General features: G+C 39.1%; 1 protein-coding gene across 1 annotated transcript in view; it reads left to right on the top strand.

Moving 5' to 3' along the window:
* Window positions 1–19,946, top strand: part of TTLL7 (tubulin tyrosine ligase like 7) — a 149,068-nt gene that overhangs the window by 57,537 nt on the left and 71,585 nt on the right. The window contains exons 8-11 of the mRNA XM_037163981.2: window positions 4,325–4,541; window positions 9,556–9,720; window positions 11,806–11,964; window positions 19,183–19,277. Of these exons, the coding sequence (XP_037019876.2) occupies window positions 4,325–4,541; window positions 9,556–9,720; window positions 11,806–11,964; window positions 19,183–19,277 (636 nt within the window). The remainder of the gene's footprint in view (window positions 1–4,324; window positions 4,542–9,555; window positions 9,721–11,805; window positions 11,965–19,182; window positions 19,278–19,946) is intronic.

Here is a 19,946-nt window from a genome sequence, read left to right as displayed (position 1 = left end):
GTGTTCTGTATATATTTTTTCCAGATACAAAATTAACATTTTTTTTGAAGTTTGTTCTTTTTTAAATTTTTATTTTATTGATTATGCCATTACAGTTGTTCTACTCCCCCCTTCATTCCCCTCCCCCCTGCACCCTCCACCCCTACCATTCTCCCCCTTTAGTTTATGACCATGTGTCTCAAGTTCTTTGGATTCTATATTTCCCATACTATTCTTGCCCTCCCCCTATCTATTTTCTACCTACTGTCTATGCTACTTATTTGTCTATTGTATCTTATTGGTGCATTGACTTTAAAAAAATCTTTATATACTTTCTTTTGTCTTTTGTAATAATTTTTATCTTAAAGCCTGTTTTGTTTGATACTAGTATAGCCACTGTACCTTCTCCCCCCTTCTCCTCCCACTCCCCTGTTGCTAACCCTCCATGAGATCTTCATTTCTATGGTTCTGCTCCTGATCTAGCTGTCCTTTTAGTTTGCTTTTGTTTTAGGTGTGGTTCTTAGTAAATGTGAGTTTGCTGTCCTTTCACTGTTCATCTTTTTTATCTTCTTTTTCTTAGGTAAGTCCCTTTAACATTTCATATAATAGGGGCTTGGTGATGATGAACTCCTTGAATTTGATCTTATCTGAGAAGCACTTTATCTGCCCTTCCATTCTAAATGAAAGTTTTGCTGGATAGAGCAATCTTGGTTGTAGGTCTTTGGTTTTCATGACTTGGAATACCTCTTTCCAGCCCCTCCTTGCCTGGAAGGTCTCTTTTGAGAAATCCACTGACAGTCTGATGGGGACTCCTTTGTAGGTGACTGTCCCCTTATGTCTTGCTGCTTCTAGGATTCTCTCTTTCATTTTAATCTTGGCTAATGTAATGATGAAGTGCCTTGGTGTGTTTCTTCTTGGGTCCAACTTGTTTGGGACTCTCTGAGCTTCCTGGATTTCCTGGAAGTCTATTTCCTTTGCCAGATTGGGGAAATTCTCCTTTATTATTTGTTCAAATAAGTTTTCCACTGGTGGCTGTTCCTTTCCCCCTCTGGTACTCCTATAATTCGGATGTTGGAGTGTTTAAAGATGTCCTGGAGGTCCCTAAATCTCTCCTCATTTTTTTGAATTCTTGTTTCTTCATGCTTTTCTGGTTGGTCATCCTCCTTCTGGTCCACTCCTTTGATTTGAGTCCCATTTTCCTTTCCATTGCTATTGGTTTCCTGTGCATTTCCCTTCATTTCAATTAGTTTAGCCTTCATATGTTCCTCTAATTTGTGACTAAAATCAACCAGTTCTGTGAGCATCCTCATCACCAGTGTTTTGAACTGTGCATCTGAAAGTTTGGCTATTTCTTGGTCACTTAGATTTATGGGCTCTGGGGCTTTGAGATCTTCCTGAGCCATTTTCGGTCTTTTTGCGCCCATTAAGTATGAGGAGCGGAGCCTTAGGGGCGGGCCGGGGCCTCCAGGGTGGGGTTGCTGGTTTGCGATGCTGTGTGTGGTGGTGGGGTCAGAGTGGGGAAATGGCTTCCCCCTCTTCTGCTTCCCTCCACTGGGTGAGGAGCGAAGCCTGAGGTGTTCACCAGGGTAGGGTCACTCAGGTTGCTGGGTTGTGACGCTGTATGTGGGGGCGGGGTCAGAGCCGGGAAATGGTGGCCGTCTCTGCTGCCTCCCGTGGCTGGGACCTGCTTGGTCCCATCTTACTGCCCACTCCCTCGCTGGTCTATCGGTCAGGCTGAAGAATTCGTTGTTAACGGACTTGCGAAAAGTTCAATTTTCTGTGTTCTGGCTGTGTTTTCTGTTGCTAATATTTTATCATCTCTAAACTTGGTTGTGTGAGAAAGCACGGCACATCCACCTATGCCTCCATCTTGGCAGAAGTCTGTATATTTTATATATATAGGTTTTATTCCTCAATACTTCTGTTTCTATCTTCTTGTGTATTAAATAATTTTCTAGTATACCGGTTTTGGTTCCCACTTTTTACTATGAACTTTTTGATTTTTTAAATGGTTGCCCTGGGATTACAATTAACATCTCAATTTGTAGCAGTCTTGTTTTGATTAATACCAATTTAACTTCAGTAGTTTTTTTAAAAAACTGCTTCTGTGGATCTCTGCCTCCTTTTATTGTTGCAGATGACATCATGCACACTGTGTGCCCATCGGCGTAGATTTGCAATTATATTGTTTTATACAGTCATGTTTTAAATATTATAGAAGAATGAGGTGTTACAAACCTAACCTACACGAATAGTGACTTTTACATTTACCAGGAGTCACCTTTAGGGGTGATGTGTATTTGATATGAGTTACTGTCTAGTGTCCTTTTGTTTCAACCCAAAGGATTTTCCTTAATGGCTCCTGCAGCCAACTCTCTCAGCTGTTGTATATCTGGGACTGTCTTAATTTGTTCTTTAATTTTAAATAGTTTTGCCAGGTGTAGAATTCTTGGTTAATAGTTCTTTTTTTTTTTTCTGTTAGCTCTTTGAATATGCTGTTTTACTGTCTTCATCCTATATTGTTTTTCTCATGATATCAGGGGTTTGTCTTACTGAGGATCTCTGGGACATGATAAATAGCTTTAAACTTGCTACTTGCATGACTCTTTGCCTTGGCTTTTGAGAATTTGATTGTATGTATCAGTGTCGATCTCTTTCAGTTTATTCTGTTCAGATTTCATTGAGCTTCTTGGATGTGTAGGCTATTATGTTTTTATGAATTGGAAAGTCTTCAGCCATTAATTCTTCAAATATTCTTCCTGCCCATTTCTCCCTCTCTTGTTCTTTTGAGACCCCGTTATGTGTGTGTTGGTATTCTTGATGGTGTTCCTCAGAACTCTTAAACTCTGTTCATTTTTCTTTTTGTTCCTCAGACTGGTTAATCTTGATTGATTGTCTTCAAGTTTTGTTTCTTTTTCTGCCTTCCTAGATCTTTTTAGCCCACTAATGAAATTTTTGTTTTGTTATTGTACTTTTCAACTTCAGAATTTCTGTTTGGATTCTCTCTCCCACCCTCTAAAAAATAATTTCCATTTCTGTTGATGTTCTCAATTTGGTGATATAATATTCTCATGGTTTTCTTTAGCTTTGAACAGATTTAAAATAATAGATCTAAATAGTTGATTGTTCAGTAAAACCATTGTCTGGGTTTCCTTATGAACAACTGTTCCTATTAATTGATAACTTTTCTGTTTAGGGGTCATTCTTTTTTCTTTGCATGACTCATTTTTTGTTGTTGAAAACTGGACATTTTGAATATTATAACATAGCAAATCTGGAAATCAGCTTCTCTCCCTTCTGTAGGATATTTTTGTCTCTGTTCATGATTATAGTTGTTGTTTATTTGTTTAGTAGCTTTCTGATATAATTTTGTAAAGTTTTCATTCTTTGTTGTACGTGGACACTGAAGTTCCTCTTCTGTCAGGTCAGTGGTCAGCTACTAATTGGACAGATTTTCTTAAACACTTTGAACCTACCCCTCAATACAAATTGCCCGTCTTTTCAGACGGGCTGTATGCGTGTTACTATTGGAGCATGCCTCCTGTACTCAACTAGGCAACTTTCGACTCTGCATTAGCCTCCCCTTCCTACTTGTGGAGGGCCTGATGGCTAGCCAGAGGTAAGAGCTTCGGGCCTTTCAGGTCTGTTCTGAGCAGGCACCTGCCTTAGGCATGCACATGGACTTTGGGATTCCCAGAAATATGTCAGAACTTTTCAAAGTCCTGTTCCTCAAAGACTCTCATTCCTCAAACTTTTCTCCCAGCCTTTTTAGTTGATTGTTGTTTTTCCCCAGTGGTCATTTTGTTGTGCTAGAGAGCAGGGACTAATACATTTGTCTTTTAGGTATTCTCCATAATTGCCTTCCCAAGTAGCTGCCTCAGCCCTGAGAGACTTCCTGGGTAGGCAAGGTAAAAGCAAGTCCTTAGAGATCCTGCAGAAGAGCCACCACGCAGGTCTGAAAAACAGACAAGCATGAGAGTGAGTCTAGTCTTCTCCCCCTAGAACCAGTACCTGCACTGGAAACACGGTTTGTTGTCCAAGGCCACCACTGAACTGGGGAGCTGGGGGCTTAGGGAGGTAACAGAGGAAGCTGAACCGCCAGAAAGCTGTTTTACGTAGATTCAGCTGCTTTTGTTGTTGTTACATTCTTTTATAACCTTTTAGTTTTCAGGATTCCAGAAAAGTTGATTCTGATAAGTTTTTGTTTTTAGTGGTCACCGCTTTTTGTGAAGGGACAGAATTTAGAGTTATCTCTGCTGCCATTTTCCTTGAGTGTTATCTGTTAACTTTGTAAACATCTTGACTCCATATCATTTTGTTCTTCTGATTTTTTCTTTAAACTTAGGATTTCTTTGATAAGAAATGGGGACAAACTGCCATCTCAGGATCATCTGATTGTTCAGGAATACATTGACAAGCCTTTCCTGATGGAAGGTTACAAGTTTGATTTACGGATCTATATTCTGGTAACATCATGTGATCCACTAAAAATATTTCTGTACCACGACGGACTTGTGCGCATGGGAACAGAGAAGTACATTCCGCCTAATGAGTCCAATTTGGTGAGTGGTCCCAGACAGAGTGTATGATTTTACTCATATGTGCAACATATACTTTTGTTATTAAAAAGATCTTATTTATTTACCTTTAGAGACAGGGAAGGGAAGGAGAAAGAGAGGGAAAGAAATATCAATGTGTGGTTGCTTCTCATGTGTCCCCTACTGGGGACCAGGCCCGCAACCCAGGCATGTGCCCCAATTGGGAATTGAACCAGCAACCCTTTGGTTTGAAGCCCACACTGAACCCACTGAGCTACACCAGCCAGGGCAACATGTACATTGTGTCCAAAGGTTATATAAATGGAAGTGCCTCCTCTCAAGTTTTTGTAGTCTGGAGCAGTGACTTGCGACAGGTACGCTGCAAGAATTTTTAAGATATGTAACACCTGACTATTTAGTCAGGGGCCCTGACCTCTTTTCTCTTAAATTGTTAAATAGAAAAAATGACAATAGCCTTCTGGTGTGAATGAATCAAAATCATACCTATTTTTTGACAGATTATAAAAAATACATTTTTTCGGTGTGCTGTAGAATTTTAGTAGTTAGTTTAAGTGTGCCATGAGATGAAAAAGATTGGAAATTTCCAGTCGAGAAGAACTGTGTACACAAACAGGAGTAATTTTAATTTTTAGACAGCTTTGTGTAAATTAGAATAAAAAGCAGTGTCTGCTTCAGTGAGGCTAATCAGGAAAAGTCACCTCCTCCGTGCGATGAGCACACGAATGGATTTCAAAGCACGTATGTGTGTGCAGTGGCCCTGGGTAGGAATGATCTTTGTAGAAATGTAATAAAAAGTTAAGTGCTCTGGAGTTGAGTATGATGTGGATAGCTTGTGTCCACCTCCTCCCGGAGGAGGTGGTGCGTGAGCAGTGTTTACTCCTTTGTATAGAAGGTGTGGTTTATGCGTAGAGGAGGGGGGAGAAAGTGTATGAAACGGAAAGCAAAAGTTATCAGAGGGTAGAGTGGCTTATTTTTATTGGAACAAAAGAGAAGATGGTAAGTTTATGCTGACACAGTATAAAGTAGAGACATAAGTTTTCTGTTTCAGTGTGATTTTTAAGTATATGAAAGGGAGCTTTTGTAGCTCTTTTTCCATTAAGGTTTCCTTTGTGCAACCATAAGACAGCAATGAAAGTGATAATTGTCATTTATAGTTAATGATGATCAGACTGTAATTTATTATACTTTATTATAAAGTCATAAACTAATTTATACTTTATGGGAGATAATCTGTAATTTTCTGTATTTTTTGATTTATTATTAACTAAAAGTTTAGTAATGTGTGATGCTGTTTCTAGATTTACTGATTATAGCAATTATTATAAATACCCTAATTATTGTCTTCCCTTTTGTCAAAGGCCTGGTTATTGTTTTCCTTCAATATTATACACATAATTAACTCTATTAAAGAGTTGATATTTTAAAAATTAACTGGTGACTGCATCATAAATATTACTGTGTGCATGAACTGAAAAATGTTGACAACATTTTCCCTGGCAAAGGAATTATAAGGGAACTATCACAGTTTTCACAGTGTAGGAAGATAAAAGAAAGAATCATGTCTTTAAGGGTCATGGGTGTGGATATAGCCAATCACCAAGTAATGTTTGAACTGTACTGTGTTCTAGCCATTGTGCTGGTTTTGGAAAAACAGTGACCATGAAGATTCGTATTGCCTCACAGAAGAAACAGGCTGGTGGGGAGGGAGAAAATAAATGAGCAGTTACAATGTCCATTGGTTAAGTGTAATGGTCTAAGAGACTGAGGGTGCTGTGGCATTGCACAGCAGGGGCATCTAACCCGGATGGAGATGTAGGTTAGAGACGAGTTTGTAGAGTGTGATCTGAATGAGGAGGGGGTAGCCAGGTTGGGAGTGGGTGCAGCTCCAGGCAGAAGGGTGGCCCAGAGGTGAAGGAAAGGACGATATGTCTAAAGAAGCAGACACATTCAGTACGACCAAAATATAGACCAAGAAGGGATGGGTATTCTTAAATGAGGATGGAGAGTCCAGGAGGCCAGATCTTTCAGGGCTTGCAGGTCATGGCTAGCATGTTGAAGCTTAACCTCAGAAGAAGGGAAACACTGAAAGACTTTAAAGAAGGGAAAGAGGAGTGAGATTTGTGTCTTAAAGAAGTCACCAGGTCTATGGCATGGGGAATGTGAGATGGAGGTGGGTGGATGGGAGAGACTAGAGTAAGGGAGACAAGAAGGTGTATTTTTTTAAAGAAGGTGTATGCTAATGTAACCACATATGACAGGAAAGATGACTTAATTTAAAGTAATAGTAATAGGGCTGAGCTAGGAATAATGCCAAGGATTTACAATATATTTATAATAGCATGGATAATATTGATATAATATACTCACAGGTTAGATTTGTAGAATGAGGGAAAGGGAGAAAGAAATTAAGGATAAAACTGAAGATTATGGGCATGGGTAGTTGTGTAGACGGGATGTTTTCAGGGGCATAAGGAATACAGGATTTATTAAAGGTTTTGCAGAAAGCCGATGTGTTTGGTTTGATATGCCTCTGTGACTTCTAAGTGGTCTGTACTGTAAGCATTTGTATATACACTGCAGGTCTGAATTTCAGATGAGGCAGCTGAGCTACAAGCATATTTGGGACTTGTTAGCTCATCAGTTATAATTAAATAATTGGAGTGGGTAAGAATGGATTACATACATGTAAACAGATAATAAGGTTTTGAGAGGAATGAAGGAGAGAAGAGATAGGAAAGATTAAGACTTGGAAGCTCACTTAGGTAATAAGGTGATTTATTCTAGTATTTTAAGTTGTATGTGTATGATTTGCTTAAGGACACTAGGTTTGGAAATCATAATGAAAGATCAGTAGTCAGGAAATGTGGCTTCTAGGTTTCACTTTGCCATGTGATCTTGAATCACGTAATCTCCTGGCTTCAGTTTCATGTAGGATGAACATCAGTGTTCCTGATCCTTGTATATCAATACAATTTCATGATAGAATTTCTAGATTAAGATATAAAAAAATAAAAATTGACATATGAAATTTTATTTGAAGTGAGATCGCTTACCTTATGTAAAAGGTAAGTTTAAAAAGTCTAGAAAAAATAAGCCAAATGCTCTTACTGTTTTAGATGGCAGAGTGCTGCATATTTTTTCTTCCATTTTCATTGCTGCTGTCACCTCTCATTAAGGCAAACATCCAACTGGCAATGGACTGTTTAGAAGGCGATTTCTGTTGAGACAGATGGGGAACTGTGAAAGTTCTATACCTACTTACAAAGATAATGTTTAAGAAAATTGCAAAGCGCTATTTCTTTTGCAGTTTTTTGCTAGGATAGCTAGACTTTTTATTACTGTTATTATTTACTTTAAGAAATTCCTGCCAAATGAAGAGCTCCTCAAAAAATTAGTTTCCAGCCTTTTTTTAAATGAAACAATTATTTGTATTTTGGAAAGTAGGAAATAATTTGATTTAAAAAAGTCAAGTTCTTAAAATTAGACTAGCATAAGGTTTATGTTCTTTCTTTTAAATGTAGATTAATTGAAAGCTTTTTCTAAGTTTCATGAGGGTAGGGGCTGTCTCTCTTATTCATCTTTGTATCCACAGTGCACAATCCAAATTTCTGCTGTAGTAGGGGCACCTTAAATATTGTTTAATGAATGAAAAAATAAATTCTTAATAGTGGTGGGCACATAGGTTGAGGAATTCTGCATATCTGCTTCTAGGATTTTAAGACTACAGACCTAAGTATTGGCAGTGAAAAAATTTGATATGAATATACTTGGTCATTAACAAACCAAAATAATAATTGTGTGCACGAAACATCTATTCATTGTGATACAACATTGCTGTCTAAAGTAATCTTTAGGAGTAGAGTCCTGAAGGTGGGATTTACAGACTTGATGAATGCTTATGCAAGATCGGTAAGGAGCCACTAGGTGTGCATTAATGGGCAGTTATGAGAAGTTTTAAATTTTGGAGTCTTTTTCTGGTTTGAGAAGCAGTATCAGCAAACATAGGGTATGAAGAGACTAAGACGTGAAGCACGATCAGTGCAGTGATAATCATATGGATTCTGTGCAGTGTTGTGTGGTGTGCAGCGTTGTCTGCTGACTCTGTGTGCACTCCGTCTTGTGATGAGTTAAGGGGGCTTCCCGGCAGTGTGTGTGAGGGCACAGGCTGTGTTTGGTAGTCTGACCTCTTGGTTCATGCTGCTTATTTGAGCTTTCATTTGTTATTTTCTTTGAAAAGACATAGAATATTCTCTCAGAAAATTTCTTTCTCAAACAAATTTGGGTGAAACTCTAAGTGACCCAAAACATTAAAAACAAAACCAAATGGAATACTACACAGCAGAGAGAAAGAAGGAGCTCCTACCCTGTGTGACAGCATGGGTGGAACTGGAGAGAATTATGCTAAGTGAAATAAGCCAGGCAGTGAGGGACAAATACCATATGATCTCACCTTTAAATGGAACATAATCAACAAAACAAACAAGCAAGCAAAATATAACCAGAGACATAGAAATTAAGAACAAACTGACAGTAACCAGAGGGAAATGGGGAGGGGCTAATAAGGGGAAGGGTTTTCAGGAACTACTATAAGGGACACATGGACAAAACCAGGCGGGAGGGTGGCAGCAAGGTGGGGAGGTGGGTTTGGCTAGGGTTGGGGGGAGTAGTGAGGAAAAATGCAGACAACTGTAATTGAACAACAATAAAGTAATTATTTTTAAAAATGAACAAAAAAGCATTTTTCTTGCTTAGCAATATATAGGTTCACATTTTATTTAATTACTATATATTATTATTTTAATATTTTCTATGGCAGGTATAGATGACTACATTTACAGTCTTTTTAAGGGAAATGTGCCATTCCACTTAATGTGGTAATTGTCTGAGCAATCATGGAATTGTCAATCTGTATATTTTAAATTTTAAAATCATCTTTCATCTTTGGATACTTTCTTTTCAGTGACATCTCGTGTTTTAGAGTCTCACAGGTGATAACGTCGGTTCTTCCTCATTGCAGACCCAGTTGTACATGCACCTGACTAACTACTCTGTGAACAAGCACAATGAGCATTTTGAAAGGGATGAAACCGAAAACAAAGGCAGCAAACGCTCCATCAAATGGTTCACAGAATTCCTGCAAGCAAACCAGTATGATGTTACTAAGTTCTGGAGTGACATTTCAGTAAGAGTTTACCATATCACAATTATAGCCGTCTTTCCTCAGATTATCTCAAGATCACAAAACATTTTAAATAAAGAGCAGATTACCTTAGATTGGGCTGATAAAGCGTGTTTTCATGAAGGAGACAGAATTTGTGATGGACCTTGATAGATAAGTAGTATTTTCACTGCTAGGGATGGAAAAGAGAGAATTCTGGCTGGAGGCGAGAGCACAAGTGGGGACATGGAGATGTGAGGGTCGTGGTGAGTGGTCAGGGTGCGTATTTGGGGTCTGTGGGAGATGCACGGGGACCTATGGCTGAGAAGATTATGTAGAGGCCACATTTTAGATCTGAAAATCAAAGCTTAACTCCCAGTTTTTAAAGGAAGAGAATAATAAGGCCAAGGGCTATGAGTTCAAAGGGCTATGAGTTCAAAAGACAAATCTGAAAAAGAGCATAGGATGGAAAGAGTGAAGAGCAAGAGGAGGTAGAAGAGGCACTTGGGAGTAGTTAAAGTGAGAAGAATGGTTTAAATTGAGCACAGTGAAGTCAAGATTAATTGAGTTCAGAATGGGGGAGGTGTTCAGAGGTTCTTCTACAGTTTTAAGAAGTAATTGTAGGGCGCTTGGGTATGACATTATCTGAAATAGAGTGGGAAGGATTTATTTTTGAGATGTGGAGCTTAGTTTTGCAAACGAGGGGCAAAAAGTTTATGTATGTATGTATGTATGTATTTATTCATTCACTTATTCAGTAAATATTTGTTGAACCCATAATTATAAGCCTGTCTCTGGCTAATAATTTGAAGATTTATAAGATACTCAAAAACCCTAGAGTTTGACAGGAAAACCCAGCTCAGAAATTGTTATTGAAATGCAGCGTAGCAAGTACAAGGGCAGAGGCGTGCATTGGGTTTTGTGGGGAAGTGAAGGAGGACCACTTACAGTAGCGTTGGGTGGTACTTCTTAGAGGCATTGACTTACAAACTAAGTTTTGAAAAGTCCATGAGGCTAGGATGATGAGTTTTACTTTAGATATGTTGAACTTGAAATGCTGTCTCAGGTAGAGAGATCCAGCAGTCAGTCAGAAGTGTATGTTTGAGGTGCAATTTGTATTTAAAGCAATGGCAGTGGATGAAATCCCAAATGGCAAAGAGAGGAAAGGGAAAACTGTGAGAAGATGACCTTGGTGAAACAGACCTTTTATTAATCACAGCAGAAGTATGAAAATCATCTTCAAAGTTAGAAGACTGTGTCTGTTGAAAACACAGTACGATGAGGGCTATATAATTTGATTTGACTTTCCTTTGAAAACAAATAATATATAATTTAAATAAATCTGTCATGGAAAATGGACATGAAAGTTCATACATAGGTAGTTGAATTTGGTCTCTTGAGAAAACAAGAGAAAAATCAGCATCAACATATTTATCTTTTTGTTGATTATTTTGTTGGTTGATGGTTTTTACTCCTTATTTTTTCATAGAATGTAAATAGAATGTAAATCCAAAGTTCTTAGATATCAGACAAGAAAAAAGAATGACGTAGTCTCCACATGGAAGCCAACAGGGCAGGGGTATCAAACTCATTTTCACTGGGAGCCCCATCAGTTCATGCATTGGCAGTATTTTCATCTCATATAAACTTTGTGAACTGTGAAATCATCACTGCACAAAGAAACCCAGCTCTCCTATGCTAGGCACTATTGTGGGCACTGGGAGTGAGGTTGTAATAAAACAGTCAAGGATGCTGCTCCAACAAAACAAGAAAAAGATCAGTGGATATATGCTGTGTAGTCATGTGGTAAGGGGTGATAGGCGCAATACTTGACTGCAGGGTCAGGGAAGGGAATATCAAGGATTCAGACAAGGAAATATCGGGGGGAGAGTGTTGCAGGACAAGGGAACCATCACTACAAAGAGCCCAGAGAGGACAAGCGTGGCTGGAGCTTGCCGGGAAGGGGAGGAGCTGGGTGAGCCAAAGTCAGAGCAGTGGCGGGGGCTCGATGCCATAGAGCCAGGCTGTAAGTCCAGGCCTTATTGCCACTTGTGCAAATGAGAAAGAAGGAAAGCATTTTCACCTTTTGAAAACAATGTACACTTGCAGGAGTTGGTTGTTAAGACCCTGATTGTGGCAGAGCCTCATGTCCTGCACGCGTATCGGATGTGCCGGCCTGGTCAGCCTCCGGGAAGTGAGAGTGTCTGCTTTGAGGTCCTGGGCTTTGACATTTTGTTGGACAGAAAACTAAAGCCATGGCTTCTGGAGGTAAGACTTTTTTTTTTAAGAAGAAAGAAACGTCGCCACTGTTCTTGTGTATTAAAAGAAATGTTTTTGAAATGTGTATTTGGCACAGTTGCCTCATTAACCGAGCAGAAAGAGGCCTGAATGCAGTATGTGGGAGGAAGAGAATGAAAATTCGTGGGGTAGAACAGATCCAAGAAAGGATCCATGTGTGTTTGATATTACTTTTCCCAAATTAGTACTGAATTTCTAGGCCAGGAATTTTGAATTTATGTGATTTTTTTAATCTGCTTTCTCCAGTGTTTTCTCAGCCTCACGGCTTCTGCCACCTCATGACTTGTGCGTGTTGTCTTGCCTCCTCCGTATGGGTGCCTGGCCTTCAGACTCTCCAAGGGAGAGGCCCCGCTGGGCCCATTCATCAGTGTTTACTGCCTCGCACCCGGCGGCATGACGTCTCCCTGTGGCCCTGTCACTTGCCGAGGGCTCCCCTTGCGTCCAGCCGCCCACTGTGTGCCTTTGGGTTTGCCGTCAGTGCCTGGAGGGGGCAGAGGCGTCATTATTGTCTTTTTATTGATAAAAGGTCACTTAACATAGGGAAAATATAGAATAATATAAAAGAAAAAATAAGAGTAATCTCTTTTGAAGATCTTGGTACCTTCTCTCCCATTCTTATTTATATTCAGAATGTACGGAGAACACACCTTAGAAGTCATGTGGTCCAATAGTACCCCACTCAGCATCTGGGGTCATAGAGTTCATGGCCGTGAAATACCGTGTTTAGGAAACTTTATCAGGAAAGGAGTGCATATCTAAACACTTCGTGTTTACTAGATTAGTTATATTTTTAAGGAACATATGGCTATAGAAGATATAATCAACAATTATCTTTCATTTTAAGTCGATTATTTCTTATTTTTGTTAATAATTTATAAGTTGGCAGTTGTATCTTTAATATCAAGTTTTGCAAAAGCAAATTGAATGTGTCATAGTTGAGATCAAAACATTCAAAATCTATTTTTAGGAAAGAACACTTTTGTGTGGACTTTTAATCTACTATGAGGAAATAATGTGTATATTTCCAATCAAGTACAGTTCTGTCAGGTGTTCAAATTTCCCTCCTGCTGGGATCCTAGAAATAAGACAAATGGGAGGCACTTTGCTTAGCCTTGAACTTCCTCCATCAGGCATCAAAGCACTTGGCTGCACCTGGGGGCCCTTTGCTTCACTGAGGCCTGACACCGTCTTCCTCAGGTTTATCGTGTTGTCTGCAGTCATCCCTTCCAGTTCTCAGCGGTATTTTTTTCTACCCCTGCTGCTTCTCTTGTATGCTTGGTGAGGTGGGGAAGAAGTGAAGGCTCCTGGGCGAGGTGCAACCGAGAGGATAGCGGGGAATGACTTGATAGAAATTTAGTTACCTGGTTTTAAAAGCAGTGGCCTAACTGGAGCTTTAGCTTGTAAATCAGAATTGACTGAATGGTTGACTTCTGTTTTCATTTTAAAGGCTCAAAATACCATTGTTTGCATTAATGTTTCTTCATACTTTATTCTCTCCTTCATCATTTCCACATCTCTAAGAACCATTAAAAAATTCCACAATAACCAACGGCCAAATAGCATTGTTTGCATAAACGTATTTTCATTTTCTAGTTATTTTTTCATCATTTCTGGATCAATCAGAACCATTAAAAATGCACAATAACTAACAGCTGTGGTTAATGAACATTTATTATATTAAAACAGTAAAAAGAATTTTATGTAGATCTTCCTCCTTTATATTTTCTCTAAGCTGCTCTTGTTGCAATTCTAGTATGTTGTCAAAAACCTTTTGGCGCCATCCAGTGGAGTGAGGTAGAAGGTGCTTCTGAGAATGTGATAACTTCGTTCACAGGAATAATTGCCAGTTATGATTTGTAGTGGTAAATTGCAGAAATTTTCAAGCATAGAAGACACTTTTAGGGATAAACATGAAAATTTGGTGGAGTATGAATATACTTCTAATACTTTAAGTATTCTTTTTTAGCAATTTGAATTTTTAAAAATTTAATCCTCACCCGAGGATGACATGTTTACTGATTTTTAGAGAGGGTGGCGGGGGAGAGAGACACACAGAGAGATTGATTTGTTGTATTTATCAGTTGCTTCTTGCACGTGCCCTGACCAGAGGTCAGATTCGCAACCTTAGAATATCTGATGCCGCTCTAATCAACCAAACTACCCGGTCAGGGCTGCAAATATTTTGAAAATAAATGATTAAAAGTTGGCCTTTTAAAATTACGAACACTTTATTAAAAACACTTTTTAAAAATCCTCACCCAAAGATATGTTTTTTTATTGATTTAGAGAGAAGGGGTTGAAGGAGGAAGGGGGGAGGGAGGGAGGCGAGGGAAGATATTGCTTCCCATACATGCACCGACTGGGAACTGAAGTGCATCCTTCTGGTGTGTGAGACAACATTCCAACCAAATGAACCACCCAGCCAGGACTAAAGTGTCCTTGAATTAATTTCAATAAGTGATTGTGCCAGGTGGTGGAAATACAAGAAGAATAAGACACAAAGTATGTGCTGGTCTTTTGGGGACTTGGATTTTGTGTTTTATGGTAAGGGTTGTAGGTATAAATAAGGAACAGGGTACCAGCAGTGATTAATTTCCCTTTGTACATGCATGTATGTAAGAGTTAAAGCAATCTTTACAGAGGTGGGAAGAACTGAGCCTGGTGCTTAAGGCTTTGGAAAGTGGGATAGGGGCTTGGAGCCTGGAGAACTGGGGGTGGGGTTGGGGGAAGTTCCTGGGTGGAAGGAACAGCACTAATTTAGGAGCACAGACTCTATTGTGGGTACTTTTTTATGTGCATGAAATGATTGTGCTTATTTTGATAATACAACAATGATTTAAACAGTTAAAAATAACATTTATTAATTTGATTTGCTTTCTAACAATTTTCATTTTTGCATGTATTTATAAGCTGCTGAGTTTTAAGGCTATAATATCTGCCTGGGTTTGTCTGTTTTAGAAGTGGGGTAGGCAATGTGAATTAAAGAAGCAATCAACATTACAGAGCAAAATTTTGGCTGTATGGAACCTTAATTTTCGGAGTTTCTTCTGTCAGCCGTTTGTGGCTCTATTATTTTTTTCTCTACATCTCTCATAAAACTTTTTTAAAAATCCAAAATTTTAATTGAAAAAAGTTTGTCTACCTTCTGACATATTAGTATAGTTGGGTATATTTTTTCATAGACCAATTTCTTTTATGTGATAGTAGGGGGAGAATTTGCAATACACAAGACAGGGCTCCAAGATCCTGTGGTACCAAATGTCACTACCATCCGCGTGAGGAATATGCCTGCCAGAACTCCAGACTGCAGTTTTATAATGAACACATAAGGAACTCTATGCAGGTCCATAACATTTCAGTGAGCCACTTAATCATCAGTTCCTGAATGTCTGGTTTATTTTATAATCCTATTATATATAATAGCAGAACTACCATTAGTTGTATTGCAAATTTGAGAGATTTGAGTCGCTACAGAATGGTCGAAGCTTTTTTCAATTTAAAATACATTACCCTTTCTCTGCACTTGTAAGAGATAATACTTAGAGCTTTGAAGTAGCACATTAATAAACTCCCTTTCTCAAATTTACCTGGAATAAATGGATGTTCTTGCAATTATCAAGCTACTCCCTTTGCTGAAGAGCAGAGCACATAGACAGGAATATGTTAATCACTTTCTAAATCAGAAATCTGCAAAGGAATAATTCAATGTGGCATATCTCTATAAAAATACAGTTTGGCATATCTCTATAAAAAGACTATTATGCACCCATCAGAATGATAGCATGAAAGATTTTCATGATAGATTGTTAAGAGAGAAACTTGGATTGTAAAATTAGTAGAAATAACATAGACATGTATGAGAAAGTAAAATGAATATTGTAAGTATGTATGCATAGCAAAGATCCAGAATACCATTTATTAGATGGTTAACAATGCACTAGGCAGTCAGATTACAGGTGACTTTTTGTTGTTTGTTTAACTTCTGTTGAGTACTAATTTTTCACCAGTAATTCCGGGCCACATTCCTAATTAGAGGCGTTTGTGTTCCTGGATGACTTCTTAAGTACAATGTGGTATTTCTTTCAGCTGCCAGTTGTAAAATGCATGCCCTCGGTTATCTTGTCTCTTGTGATGGATTTGCGTAAGAGTACCCTCTTCTATGACCAGTAGCATGTATGTTTTTAGATAGTCTGTGGAGTTACCTGGTGGCCATGACACTGAGCTACTGAACTCAGCAATGTTCTAACCAACTGACTTGAGTAAGGAATTTCCTTAAATACTTGCTATTCTAGTTACATTTTCATAACAACAACAAGAAAACTCAACAACAACAAAGACAAAAACAAAACTCCAGCTCTTGAAGTGGTAGTATATTTATTGTCTAAAGGATTTCTGGGTACATAGAGTTACTTTTTATTTTTTGTCTTAATGAAATCCTGGCAATGATGTTGGAAATGATGTAGAGCAACCACAGATGGCTCATTTATTCCCAGGAGTCCTTCTACAGTTAGAAAAGCTCATAGAGTTTAGTCTGCAGCTGCCCTTGGTGGTATCTCCTGAGTAATATATATAGTCAGTGCCTTTGGAAATGAAAATTGATGAGTCTTGTTTGATCCAGGTAAAAGAAACAGACTTTGGTTTTTTTAGGCAGCAACAGATGAATTTATCCAGAAGATTGAGGCAGTGAAAACAGGGCTCTGGTAGTTTCTGTATGCTAAATGCATGCGTGCATATAATTATTACTGTGTTGGTAACATGCATATTATTTTTGTTACATTATTATTATTATACAGGGTGTGTTGCTTTAACTTCTCTACACTTAAAACTTAGAGTGCATGGGTGAATGGGTTGCAGAGAGTGGAGAGGCTGGAGAGGGCAGGTTTGCTAACTGCAGATCTGGAGCTAAGGCAGCAGGGGGAAGGGGGTGGTGGTGACAGTTCCTTGCAGCGGCCTGATGTAGGGTGATGGCAAAGGGAGGCATGGCCATAGTAACCAGGCGATCTACCACCTAGAGCTTTGTGATTGATTGTAGAATCCTTTTGCTGGTTGGGGACCCCACATTAGATGAACAAATATGGTCTCAGACTTCTGGTCAAGATAGAGGCGTAGGTAAACACAGCTCACCTCCTTGCTAAACTACAAAACGACTTTCACCTAGAATCATCTGAAAATCAAGCTGTATGGAAATCCAAACCAAGGAATTAAAGAAGCCACATTCATCCTGGCGGCAGGAGGAGTGGAGATACAGAGATGCAGAGATGTGGAATGAGCAGTCCCATGCCTGCATGTGGTGGATGCAAATCAGGAGGGATACCTCAGGAGTGATGGATCCCAGCCCCACACCCGACTACCCAGTCCAGGGTTCCAGTGCCAGGAAGATAAATCCTCATAACTTCTGGCTGTGCAAACCACTGGGGTTTGGGGCAGAAGAAGAAACTGCGGGATTGTCAGGTGTCTCTTCCTAAAGGGTCTGAAATGGACTTAGAAATTATGCAGACTCACTCCCTCTGGGCTCCAGCACTGGGGAAGCAGCTGGAAGGGCACCAGTGGCACATGGGGAGAAACTGAAGTGTCTGTCATCAGGGTGAATGTTGGGGGACAGCTTCCTCCTGTACAAAATCCCAGAGGCCAGCCAGTGGCCACAGTCCCTTTTCTGAGCCCTCCCCCACACAGAGCCACAGAGCACAGACACCACATCTGAAACTCTATCAAGTGGGTTCACATGGGTTGTCCCACCCTGGCAGTCACCTAAGGCTCTGCCATCTCATTTACTGGTGTGCCTTTCTACAACAGGCCACGCTACTAAGGCAGGGAATCAAAGCAGCTCTGTCTAATACATGGAAACAAACAGAAGAAGGCTGCCAAAATGAGGACACAAAGAAATATGACCCAAATAAAAGAACAGAACAAAACTCCAGAAAAAGAACTAAACAAAATGGAGGTAAGCTGTCTGTCAGATGCAAAGTTCAAAACACTGGCTATCAGGATAGGATGCTCAAGGAACTCACTGGGAACTTCAACAACATAAAAAAGACACAGGCAGAAATAAAAGTTACACTAAGTAAAATAAAGAAAAAAGTACAGGGAATCAACAGAGAAGTGGATGAACTCAAGAATCAAATCAATGATTTGGAATGGAAGGAAGAAAAAAAACATTCAATCAGAACAGCAAAAAGAAAAAAGAATTTAAAAAAATGAGGATAGGCTAAGGTGTCTCTGGGGCAACTTCAGACATCCAACATTTAAATGATAGAATGCTGAAAGGAGAAGAGAAAGAGCAAGAAATTGAAAACTTATTTGAAAAAATAATGAAAGAAGACTTTCCTCATTTGGTGAGGGAAATGGACATACAAGCCCAGGAAGCACAGAGATTCCCAAACAAGATGGACCCAAAGAGGATTACGCCAAGCATATCATAATTATAGCCAAAGGTTAAAGATAGAGAATCTTAAAGGCAGCAAGAGAAAAGCAGAGAATTACCTTCAAAGAAGTGCCCGTAAGACTCTCAGCTGATTTCTCAAAAGAAACTTTGCAGGCTAGAAGGAACTGGCAAGAAGTATTCAAAGTCATGATAAGCAAGGACTTACAACCTAGATTACTCCATTTGGCGAAGCTGTCATTTAGAATGGAAGGGCAGATAAAGTGCTTCTCAGACAAGTTAAAGCTAAAAGAGTTCATCATCACCAAGTCATTATTAGAGGAAGTGTTAAAGGGACTTATTTAAGAAGAAAAAGATAAAAACTATGAACGTTAAAGTGGCAAAAAATTCACAGTTATCAAAAATCGAATATAAAAAAACTAAACAAACTAGCAGAGCAGGAACAAAATCATAGACATGGAGATCATTTGGAAGGTTATCAGTTTGGAGGTAGAAGGGGGAGAATAGGAAAAAGGTGCAGGGCTTGAGCAGTACAAATTGGTAGGTTCAGAATAGACAGGGAGGTTAAGAACAGTATAGGAAATGGAGAAGCCAAAGAACTTACATGCATGACCCATGGACATAAACTAAGGCAGGGGATCGCCAGAGGGAATGAGGGGTGCTGGGTAGAGGAGGACAACGGTGGGGGAAATGGGCACAACTGTAATTGCATAATCAATACAATATAAAAAAAGATGAACGTGTATGTATTGAATAATTATTGGCCTGCCCACATTTGGCTAGTCTCATGTTTTCTTTGTGAATTTTAGATCAACCGCGCCCCGAGCTTCGGAACTGACCAGAAAATAGACTACGACGTGAAGAGAGGGGTGCTGCTGAACGCGCTGAAGCTGCTGAACATCAGGTGAGGTGTCCCCATCTCCTGGAGCTTCTTCCACCGCATTTGCCGTACAACCCTCATTTGTATGTGGGATTGCTTGAACCTTTTTGTATTTTAGTTTTGAATTTCTTGATTCCATTCTTCAAACCCATTTAGTTTTTTTCTTTTTAAAAGCCTTTTCTCCTCTTCTGACACACTGTTTGTTTTTCCTTTTCCCCATTTAATGCTCTGATTCTACAGGAAGTAATGGTTAAGTTACAGTTTTGATATAATTATTTAATACAGAGTATAGGTTGAGTTGGAGAATACCTTACAGTACCTTCTAGATTATCTTCCTCACCTTATAAGAAGAAACTAAAGCAAGTCATTCAGGAAGTAGAGAAAAAAAAAGCCTCAAATATTGATTTCCTTACTTTTCTCTTCCAGAGTTCTTCCCTCTAAATCTTGCTGCCTGAGTAAACAGAAAAGAGTGAGGGTCATTCAAGTAAAGCAGTCATTAAGTGAGGGCTAGTCTTCTAATGGGAGTTCCTTTTTTTTTTTAAGGGTGAATAATATCCCATTGTATGTATACACCACATTTTCTTTCTCTTTTAAAATTTTTATTTATTTTTAGAGACAGGGAAAGGGAGGGAGAAAGACAGGGAGAGAAACGTGGATGTGTGAGAGATACATTGATTGGTTGCCTGTCACTTG

The sequence above is a fragment of the Artibeus jamaicensis genome, unplaced genomic scaffold (genome assembly GCF_021234435.1).
Source record: "Artibeus jamaicensis isolate MK-2021 breed Jamaican fruit bat unplaced genomic scaffold, CSHL_Jam_final scaffold_1019, whole genome shotgun sequence".
Classification (NCBI taxonomy): Eukaryota; Metazoa; Chordata; class Mammalia; order Chiroptera; family Phyllostomidae; genus Artibeus; species Artibeus jamaicensis.
Note: the sequence above shows the minus strand (reverse complement) of the source record. Positions and strands in the feature narration are given on the sequence as shown.